General features: G+C 37.9%; 1 protein-coding gene across 1 annotated transcript in view; it reads right to left on the reverse strand.

The window, feature by feature from the left end:
- The window catches only part of LOC121413646 (popeye domain-containing protein 3-like), a 34,616-nt gene extending 23,427 nt beyond the window's left edge, over positions 1-11,189 (reverse strand). Inside the window, exons 1-2 of the mRNA XM_041606554.1 lie at positions 10,875-11,189; positions 1,406-2,060 (exon numbers count right to left, since the gene is read on the reverse strand). Of these exons, the coding sequence (XP_041462488.1) occupies positions 1,406-1,893 (488 nt within the window). The 5' untranslated portion in view covers positions 1,894-2,060; positions 10,875-11,189. The remainder of the gene's footprint in view (positions 1-1,405; positions 2,061-10,874) is intronic.
- Positions 11,190-11,866: the final 677 nt, after the last annotated feature.

Consider the following 11,866-nt stretch of genomic DNA (forward strand, 5'->3'; position numbering starts at 1 on the left):
ACTTTAAGGTATTTTATAACATGCAATGAAAGTCTTGGTTGTTCTTGTATGCCCTTTACACCATGGAAGGCCTAGCAAGGCGTAGGGTAATGATATAAAAATGACCTCGGGGCAAAAAGGGTGACCGAAGCATGTGTTTGCTAAGTGTAAGATACACTGCGATTTCAAACATCTCATGAAACAAGGTGTTAGAGCAGTTACCGACAAGAGCACTTCCGCAAGTCTCAAGGACGCACGTTCATTCGCTCTCTTTTTTTCATTAAACGATAGTGAGGAATTGAAATGGTCAGAGGTGTCATAAAAAACATCCTGTTTAATACAGTGTAGCAATCATTGTGTCCAATTGACAGATTTTTTAATGCCGATCCATCAGTGTAAAAGTATCATTACATTGTCATCAATGACAAGTTGGAAATCAATGAAAACTACGCTGGATCCTTGATGTTGATCGGTCGAGATTCAATTTTGCCATGGTAACTGATGTTGACCGAATGGAAATAGTGAGACAGCAGATCAATGAATTGCCAGGTGGAAAGTCTTGTATATGGATCAACTTTTTCCACTGATGAAATAATAATGATAGTAATAATATGCGTTTAATTAGCACCATCTATCTAGAAATAATCTATTCCGAGGCGCATTGTTTATTATTTTTACCCCGGCTTTAGCTCGAGCTGCCTTTCAGCACTCAGTGCTTTCAATGAATTAATCCTGTCGGATACCCATTTACCTCACCTGGGTCGAGTGCAGCACAATGTGGATACATTTCTTGCTGAAGGAAATTACGTCATGGCTGGGATTCTAACCCACGGCCCTCTGTTTCAAAGTCAGAAGACTAACCCACTGGGCCACAACGCTCCACGAGGGGTTCAACATGATGCGAGAAACACACCTTTTTCGATTCCCGCTAACATCATCTTGGTGTTTCATAAGTCGTCAAAATGTTTGAAAGACTTGATTGTAAGATCCCTGATGCTACGATCTATTTTTACCAGTTTCGCCTTTGCAATCTTACTGAATACTTCTCATTTTACACGAATCTAAGAAAAAAAAACAGTCCCTTACAACTAACATCTTCGTTAATAATATGTCCAGCTGCCTTAGGGGAAATGTGCATGAGAATGAAATTAAAGATTAAGGGGTGTTCCATGAAAAATTAAGTTACATTTGACTTAAAAGATCACTGTAATATAAAATGCAAAATAATGAACCTAGGTTGTTTTTATAATTATAAACTATTTCACTATCTACCAAGGAAAAGATAATTTGCCTTCCTTTAGCAATGTTGAGATACAATCTGACGTGCCCATTATGCCAGTCGTCGTTAGGTTCTGCATAAATTTAAAATGGCTTAATATTGACACTCCATTTCACATTAAAGATTGTAAATCAATCTAAGACTCACCTTCCTGTTAGAAGCATGGCTATCTGTCTATCTGTTCTCGATTTGTTCTCCATCGCGTACCGTCCGGTTGCATCTAGCTCATAAATTTCTCCGTCGCAGTCTAAGATCTTCTTAAATTCTTTCTTGGTAATATTGAACGGTTTAAAGTGGGTCTCATACACCTTCTCGATCTCTTCTTCAAAGTTAGTCGGGTACAAGAGGTAGATAAGGTACAGAAGGTGAGCTAGGTTGATCAACAACGATGCCATGTTCCAGCCGAAAGCATCGGGCCAACATAGAACGGCTCCGTACCAGAGTACGTAGCAGAACCCACCAATCACCAAAGCCGATCTGAGCCACAGGGCCTGGGCTATACCAACGTTCGGCGGTACCAGGAACCCATTGAAGAGTATGAACGATCCGAGTTGGTAGACCGAGTGCTGCGGCAAGAACATGTCATCGCAACCGGTATCGGGATCTATAACAGGGTCCGACCCGTTGTTCTGCATGTTGGGTACTGCGGTAAGGCTTTAATGTGTTTGGTTCTGGACCGTGTTGCTGAAGGCCGTAGCTTCTGGAAGAGTTTGTCTCATCTATGGAATCCAAAAAAGGTTGTAGAGGCACATGCTGATAAATCTCGTCGCCAGACTTCCCTCACTTCTCCTTGTTATCCTTCCTGAAAAAGAGTGAAATAATGGTAACATACATGTTAAGACTTGTCTATCAATCAGCACTGGCCTTAGTTGCTAGTTGTTGGACCTGTAATTCGTTTGTTCGGGAGGCATATGCACCTATAAATCTGATAGGCCCAAGGTCGAGGCTTGTGTCCGGTATTCCCCATAATGTGAAAATTATGATAATAAACGGGAGAGGAGATTCGCCCCATTTGACGAATTTAGGTTTATAACTAGAAAGAAGGGTTGTCAAGACTGGAAGATCACTTTGTTATGGGGATTAAATATATAAGCCTATTCGTAGCGATTCTATAGAAAGCCCCTGTCATCTATATTAACACTCCACACGGTCGAAACCTCCGGTACCCTCGATAGTCCTACATCATAATTATACATAAGAATCGATATAAAAATGTTCTATGTTTTGTATGTTTAACTTCCATATGTATTTTAACTACCAGTAGTAATCTTACTTAACCATTCTTTTTTAAATCATTCATGAAAAAAATAAACCCAGGAATGGGAAAAAATCCCTTGTTTGACTGACGGGCTTTAAAGGACTCTTTTCTAAACAAAAGTAGCATACGGGCATATACAGGCTCTACCGCTTTGGAGATATTGTACAACTTGGTATCAAGTTTCAAGCAAGACTCTGATGAAGAAATGAGTTACAGTGATCGAAAACGTGGCTATCATGTTAACAAACCCACCAAAGAAGGAGTAGGTTAGAATCACCTCGATCTCACTATAATACACTGAAGGTAAGGAAGCCATGCGTTATACGAGAGCCCCATTAATAAAGGTAGGTTGTGCCAGTCGCCCACGTGCGCCTGAGGTTATAAAACCCATCTCTTTGCCAAGCCTTATAACAGCTGGTGAGAAGCAGTTATGGGAGAGTTTAATGACGAAGATGAGTGATCGCAAATACAGCTTCCATCCTCTCATTGTTTCGATTCGGGTATCACAGAAGAACTGTTCACTGTCTTCACTAACTCTCAAGATTAAAGAGCGATTCCGTGATACCTATTCTGATGAATTTTTTTAATATCTATTTACGTGTGTTGTTTCTTAAAGGTTCGTATCAGTGCATATTGTTGAATTTCTTTTCTCATTTTTTAATCAAAATATCAAATCACCAAGCTCTCTTCTTAGCATCTATACACAAGTCCTGATCGTTCAGAGTTAATATTTTTGAAGAGTGTTTGCAGTAGATTTGATCGTATGACAAATGGCACATTTTAACTCTAAAACACTTCACTTTGTCATGTTTATAGGTTTCCACATTAAACCCCAAGTGGCTGGGTCGAAATATCTTCAGCCCAGTCGTCAGACATATTAAACGCTGACTCGCATATAAGGTATGTATATTGTGCTACCATGAACCTACTGGAATGTCTCCATGGTGCTATGTAGCACTTTTTCTACATCTTCACCATGGTTAAATGGTTACATGGTAAAGATGGCCGAAGTACCTTGGTACTGGGAACACCTATCCCTTCCGGGTCAAGGATGTAGGCCCTTTCAAAGCAGTTTATGTATCTTCAATTAAAAGCTGCGTTTGAAATTGCAGTAGGATTTCAAGACTTGCAGGACGGAACCAACGTCACGCGGTCGGCGCCACACGGAGCACAGGTCTATATCGCCCCTCTCATTTTTCAAGCGATGAAAAGGGGGAAAGTGGAATAATAATAAAATAAATTAAGGGAGGGCGGAGTTGTACAACTTTTTAAAATAAATTTCAAATAAGGAATATTTCCTCATCCTAAGGATTAACTGTTTCAATCAAAATGCACCGCCTTGGCAACAAGTGAGGTATGCAAACTGCATTAATGCTCCAGATATTTAGTATAATTTTATAACAACCATAATAATTTTCATTATCAATTAATACTTTTAGTAATGCTGCCGATGTTATTGTTGTAATCATTATCATGAATATTATGTCATCAATATTTTCATTAAAATAATTATTATACCATAGTTGTAATGTTATTATTGCTCGTGTTCTTCATCATAATCATTAAAGTAATTATTGACAATAGACTAATCACCAATCAAACATGTGTTAATTGACATAAAGAATATGCTATCCCCTATTCTACCTTTAACGTGGACGAAATAGAAAAGTATTAGCACACAAATAGAACTTGACTTGGAATTGGCAACAATGTCATATCGAGATCTCTAACATCTAATATAGCCTTCAATAGACATCACCGGCGACAGGAGTGAACTTTCACTCCACCGTGCTGTAACCGAAATCATATTTCATGCGTTTTTCTCCCGCCTTCTGGAGTGTATTAGTGCACCTTCTTCTCAATTTCTTCCCCATAATTTTTTACCGCTTCAAATAATGGTGGTCGAGACCCGTGGCAGAGCGTGCATTATTATCCAGGGCAAAATGACACTTTATGAATTCTCTATTTTCCAGGGTTGACAATTGAGGAGAGTGATTGCGTTTAAACCGTGAAGTGTTTGCAGACATCACATGTCCAGTAAGGTGAGAGAAAGAGAGAAGGGAGGATGGGAGATAATTTGATAGTCACCAAGTGGAGCTACCGTTTTTTTATATTGAAAGCCTGTTGACTTCTCTTGCAGGGTGTAAAAAGTAGTATCCCTTCCATCTAGTCATCCCAATGGTTTACCTTACAGGCCTCTAGAAGAATCGTGTCGTAACCTATTTCATCCGAAAACAAAAATGCATTGTCAGATTATCAGGGAATGTAAAGTGGTAGATCACAGTGATAATCTAACACCCAAAAAGCTAGGGTTACGCCATAACCGAATTCTCCCGCTTCACAGAGACGTCTCCCTGGTTTAGACCGAAGGAACTTATATGAAGGAGAGGTTTCCGCGACTGTACACTCTGGGAGGCTGCAGAGAAGTCTCCTTATGGTTAGATAGGGCCTTTGTTGTGGATATACCAGGGGGTGTTTCATAAAGCTGTTCGTAAGTTAAGGGCGACTTTAAGAACAACTGGGGATCCTTTCTTACGCGCTAAACCATCGCCTATGCGGTATATCATTTATACCATTTACCACAAGAAAGGATAACCAGTCGTTCTTAAAGTCGCTCTAAACTTACGAAGATCTTTATGAAACGGCCCCTGGAGTGCTTCCAAAGAAGAACAAATGCGTTTGACATTTTCAATGGGTTAGTTGCTATGTCAGTGAATACATCATCTCATGTTAGGCATACAAATTTTCTAGTTGGAATGTGCAGTAAAAAAAAAACCAGATTGGTCTCTAAGCCAAATGCGCCGCATTCTGGTTATTTCAAATATTTTAGGCCATGCATTTATTAATTATAGGCCAATACAGGGTATTCTGAAAAACTGGAAAATCATGTCATTTTAGCAACATTTATCACCCTGGGTAAAACCCTTAAAAAATCACCAACACTTTCATTTTTACTTTGGACTCAACTTCCTTAAGCCGCCCCGTTCCCTTCTCGGTACACCGATGGCGGCCGGCATATTAAAAATTGTTATAATATACTCATGTAATCCAGGCACGTGTCATTTTATTAATCCACATAGGGGAAAACGTCAATCCCCAGGGGCATCTTCTCTGTGAAATGTGAAACATCACTGAAAACAAAACGTCATTTACAAGATAATAAAGAGGACAATATTTACTTCTTGCGTTAGGCAAAATGCAAGAGATAGATTAGGTGTGGATCACTAATTCATGATGACGTATGTGCGCTTCTGGTGCCGAAGGCTTCTGTCGAATAATTTGTATTTTTAATTGATCAAATGTGGGTGAAGGAGACAGTGACTTTAATAGATGAGAGCATACGATCACGTACGAGTCGTCGTCTTGGTCGGATAAGGCAATTCATCTTTAACAAACACCTCGTGATATTTTTTTTTATTTATCCAAATGTTAAAAGTTCAAAGTAAAGGCGAATTCGACGACAACTTAACATGTACAATGATAAATGTAAAAGTTTGGGAGGTTTGCAAATCTGTTCACTTAGCAATTGGGATATATTTTGGCATGCCAGGCTGTGATTTAAATGAAAAAAAAAACCAATATCGAAGGAATCCTTTCATTATGATTCCTTTTCATAAGGAAATAGACAAGCAATATAGTAACGATGATCTTTAATTTCATTGCAACCTCAACTTGTGAAAAATGTACATGTAGTTACTATTTTGTATGAAAATATGAAGTAATTATTATTTCATGTGGTAACATTATAAAAAGGAAAGTGGGGACATGACACCAGCGACCCACTTGTCGCATTTTCATGACAGCTTGCATATCCAGAAAGTCCTAAATTGAACAGGAGATATATATATATGGTTACACTTCGTAATTCCGAAGATTCGTAATTCCGAAGATTCTTTATTCCTAAGGTACGTAATTCTGAAACACGTAAATTGCCTATACCTCGATGTTCGTTAATCCGAAAACGTAAAAGGGTTTGTTAATCCGAACATTTGTGGCGTTATTCCGAAGGTTCGATAATCCGAAAAAGAAATAAGGATCGATGTTCCGAAGGTTCATTAGTCCGAAAACGAAATAAGGTTCGTTGTTCCGAAGGTTCGTTAATTCGAAAACGAAATAAGATTCGTTTTTCCAAAGGCTCGTTAGTCCGAAAACGAAATAAGGTTCGTTAATCATTACAATTTCGGACTAACGAACCTTCGAAATTACGAACCTCATTTCGTTTTCGGATTAACGAACCTTCGGAATTACAAACCTCATTTTGTTTTCGGACTGACGAACCTTCGGACTTACGAACCTTCGGAATTACAAACCTTCGGAAATACGAACCTACGGAATAACGAACCTTCGGAATTTACGAATGTATGCGTGTGTATTATATATATAGCGACTAGGATAAAATCAATGCAATTTTTTTTTTCAAGTACATTATCTTTATCAAAATGCTGTTCTTCGGAACCTGATTGTCGGTCAAAGACTGGTGCTGTAGTTACTGGAATGATGGGACAGAGTTTTGGACCGAGAGTTACATGACTAGACCATTATTTTGGACAAAAAATGAGGGGGTTGGGAAAACTACAGCTAAAAATAACCCAAACGTTTTTACGAGCGCGTAGCCAGCAAGTCGAACAAGTTTGTTACTTCAGGGGCCCTTTTTCCTATTTGCGTGGTATACAATGGAGGCAAGTCAGATTTTCTTTAGAAATCGTCTTTAAAAAATGTGAGTAAAATTCAATCCTCAATTGATCAAAATCACGAGGCTAAAAATGCGATAAAATGGATTAACCAAAGGAATACATTCGAGGGGGGGGGGGGACACCAGGCCTCAGCCTATACCATCCCAACCAGAGCGCTATTAAATGTGAGTAAAGTGATAGTCAGTGGTGGGCCTGACACACCCTGTCAGAATAGAGGGGAAGCATGGGTATTGATTTTCCTGACAAATACACTAGTGGGTTTGTCACCCTGCTTGTTGACAAATGACGACGACGACGACGACGATGGTTGTGATGGTGATAATTATTGATAATGATGAACAGTATTTGTCCATCGCCAGTATCTCTCAGAAAACGACGACGACGATGATGATGATAATGATGATAGTGATAATGACAACGATGCAAATGGCGATGATGATGAAATTATTACGATTATGAAAATGATGATGATGATGATGAAGATGATGATGGTGACGGCAATTGTTAATTATGATGAACAGTATTTGTATATTGCCATTATCTCTTAGAAAACGACAGTAATGGTGATAATGATAATGATGTTGATGAAGATAGTGGTGGCGGTGATGATGATAAAACAACAATGGTGATAATTATTATTTAAAAAAGATGACGATAACGGTAATTAAGATGATAATGATGATGATAGTGGTGGTGGTGATGATGATGATGATGATGATAAAACTATAATGGTGATGATGATTATACTGAAGATGATGATAATAAAGATGATAGTAATAATAATAATGATGATGTTGAAGAAGAAGATGATGATGAGGATGATAATGATGATGGTGATGGTGGAGATGATGGTAATTATTATGACGACAACGGGGATGACGTTAATGGTCATAATGGCATTGATGACGACATGGGTGTCGATCACGGGGGGATGGGGGATATATCCCCCCAATATTTCAAGTGGGGGATGGCCTGTATTATCATCCCTCCAATAATTTGGGTAGAAAAATTATAAAAATGATGAGGAAAAAATGAAAAGTTTGATCATGATGATTATAGTGATGATTATAGTATGCATTCAATCAGTTTGTTTCCCTCGCAATTTGTGTATATTGTTATTGAATAAAAACATTCTTTTTCAGGACTATTAAACAGATGGGTGGAGGTTCAAGATGAAAAAGAATGAAATATCTATGTTTATGATATTTTTTAACACATGACATAAAAGGACCCCAATGAAAAACAACTTTTGTTGATAGGGTGTTCCATCCCTCCAGTGGTGAATAAATTAATTTTAATAAATCAATTAATTCAAAAGGGTGGAAAAATAAACGGGAGTAAAAGGGTGGCAAGATAAATCGTCTAAGGAATGACCATATAGCTATTACAGTAATAGCTCTATGGAATGACGGTAAGCCCGATGGCGCACGAGAAGCCACACAGTTTGTAATTTGTGCTAGTCTTAATTGGTCCGAATCTGCATGTTATCATCATGCATTAAGAAAAAAAGATATTGCCAGTTGGGTTAGATTTAAGAGAGAAGTTGTATACACAGAGACGTCGATTCGGGGGGTGGGGGGGGGGGCAGGGGGGCGATCGCTCCACCAATGAAAATATTTTTGGGGAACATATCGTTTTGCCTCCCCCCAAAAAAAAAATAATTCTGCATGTGCAACTAAAAAATAAGATTGTAATGCTACACTGAAACCAGCAAGCGAGATTGAGATACCAACTCGATTTTGATTTAAAATCGTGCTCAAAATGTCTGCTTTTCAGATTGGAATATAAAAATTTTCAGCTCGCGCTTCGCGCTCGCATCATTTCTGTACCAAAACCCCATACTTTTCATGATTAAATAGGTGAATAGAATGTCCCGTTTTTAGTTCTATACCTCAAAAGAACTCCCGCTTAGATTTGCAATAATCTTTTGTTGGATACATATCTTGTTCTTTATTAAAAGCGTCCATTAAACTGTCTTTTTTTCCAGATCGAAATATCAAAATGTTCAGCTGGCGCTTTGTGCTCGCATCTATTGTTCTTCTAGATACCATCTTAATCATTGGTACCAAAAATGCTTAGAATATCAAGCTTTCACGTCAGAATATAAAGAAATTTCAGCTCGCTCTCTAGTGAGATACATGTGCATGTATCTATGCTCCTCATGAGTTACTACAAACAAACCTAAACACGTACATTTTTCCTGTTTTCATGTCATACTAAAAAATTTCAGCTCGCGCTTCGCGCTCGCATTGTTGGTGAGGGTGAGATATTTGTCTCTTTTTCATGAGTCATATATATATATTTGCATATATACATAAAATATAGGCCTATGAGTGTGGGGGTGTAGGGGTGTGTGGGTGAGTTTGTTCGTTTTGTATGATTAAGCGCCTTTGGAACGTTGATTCATGATTTTGTCCCCCCCCCATCTGAAAAATGGATCGACGCCCTTGTGTAAACACATTATGCTCAATAAACAGATCACTATGTACATGGTCCAGACAATTTTTGTCATTTTTTTCTTTCGTATGAGTTTAGAATAGGCTTACTTGTAACACAAATTGAATTAAAAAAAAACTATATAAGTACAGTACACTACAATGAAGGAATTTCCAACAACACCATGCATATCAATCACTCCCAAATGTCCTAACTTGTGATTTTAGTGGGGGTAATGTTGAAAGATCCCCATCCACAAGAACCTTTGTGTCAATCACCCCCCCCCCCACCAAGAATACCGATCGACACCCATGGATGACGATGAAGATTAATATGAAGACCACTATGATCAAAACAACGAAGTCTTCAACTTCCTCTTCTAATTTGTCGTCCACTTTCATTAAGAAAGTATCAATAAAAAAGAAGAAATGAAAGGAAAAAAATATTGAAACTAAGAGAAAAATATCATATTGTTTGTATTTGTAAGTTGATTTCAACAATGACAACGAAAATGAGGATGCACGGTTTGAAATGGGGAAAATGAAGAATAGAATTAAAAAAATAAATAAAATAAATAAACAAAGAAATGGATAAGTGAAATACGGTAGAGACAATGGAAGGATGAAAAGTTAGATACAGGGAATGGAGGAATAGATCTGGAGAGGATTGATAAGAAAATGAACATGAAGAAGAAAAGGGTGGACATAAAAATAACTGGAATATATGAAGATAAAGAATGAAAACAAGGAATAAACATGGAAAATGAGTATGAAGGCGACAAAAAAATGAATGTGAAAAATAAAAAAAGAAAAGCAAGGACTAAAACAAGAAGAGGAAGGGGAATAAATAAGATAAATATAAAAGAAGAGGAGGAAGAGAAAGAGAAGACATAAGCTTAGGATACACATAGAAAATGATCAATCAACAAATATGGCAACTTCAAACACGGTAGATCATCGGATACACCTCGTATATGCACGAGTTACATCCTGTATAAAATGCCACGTTCTTTAAATGTCTCTAGTAAATCCCGGTACGCTTTGCTTTGATTTGAAATCTCCCCAGTAAAATCATATTAGAAGAAACGCGGTGTGTTAAGATGTCTGTCTGGTCTTCAACTCGATTAAGAATCAGGCATGATGAAATTGAATTAGTTTTCTCATGGATGACCTATTATGTAAGTATAACTGAATTTACACATCACTCTACGGTTAAATACTGCACTTACCTAATACCGAGTATGCGCTGTAAGTCAATAGCCGTGTGCAAATTGGTTGGTGATAAATAGTGTCGTTTCAACCCCAAAACTGGTACTTCTCATCTGAATTTACCAACTTTATTCCCAAAATGCGTAGTAGCGCTTTGAAAACCATGAAAATCCTTTCAAAATGTAAGTTGTGTATCCACATATCCTATACAGTATATCCGTGTGTCCACAAACGAGCTTCCTTTCATTGCAGACGACATTGAAAACCCGCGGTTTTTTTCGTTTTCGCTTCGGCTTGAAAGGCACTCGAAGAATGCGCGCTATGCGAGGAGTATATATTGTGTACGGATTGTAAAGTGGAGATGAGTCCGTATACTGTCCACCGTGTGCATGTAAATACACGTGACGTATTTCACGAACCTTGTACTTGCGAATCTGCGATGATTGTACAATCAATTTGCACTTTTGGGCTACGGAAGCTCGACTTGTTTTCATTTTCAAACGGTTTGCTGACCACTTACTTTCAACGTCAAGAAAGAAGTGAAAACAAAAATATCTATATTGGAAATTATAATATGTCGAAGAAGAAAAGAGCAAATTAATTATTGATTTAATAGCTTACTCTGTGCACCTTGACAACACTCTTCTTAATATGAGACTAGTTCTGCACGGAAAAGAAAGGTTCTTTCAATAGGAGATGCAATGAACAAAGAGTAGGCCTATTTCTAAGTCAGTGCATATTTATCAGGCATATTTTACCCCCCCCCCTCACCTCCAATGTTTCTTTAAAAATTATCATACACACACCTAAACTAAAATGATCTATAATAATTCATAATAACGCAGAATGACTAGATAACTCGTCATCGAGAGGATAGAGATAAAAAATAGAAATGTGCAGAAACTTAAACAAGCCTTCATCACCTGATCACCCTTATTGTGTCATTATTCCCTTTTGGTGTTTCAGAACAATAAAGTCTTAGACACATTGTCACGAATTTCAATGGAGCGTA

The sequence above is a fragment of the Lytechinus variegatus genome, chromosome 4 (genome assembly GCF_018143015.1).
Source record: "Lytechinus variegatus isolate NC3 chromosome 4, Lvar_3.0, whole genome shotgun sequence".
Lineage (NCBI taxonomy): Eukaryota > Metazoa > Echinodermata > Echinoidea > Temnopleuroida > Toxopneustidae > Lytechinus > Lytechinus variegatus.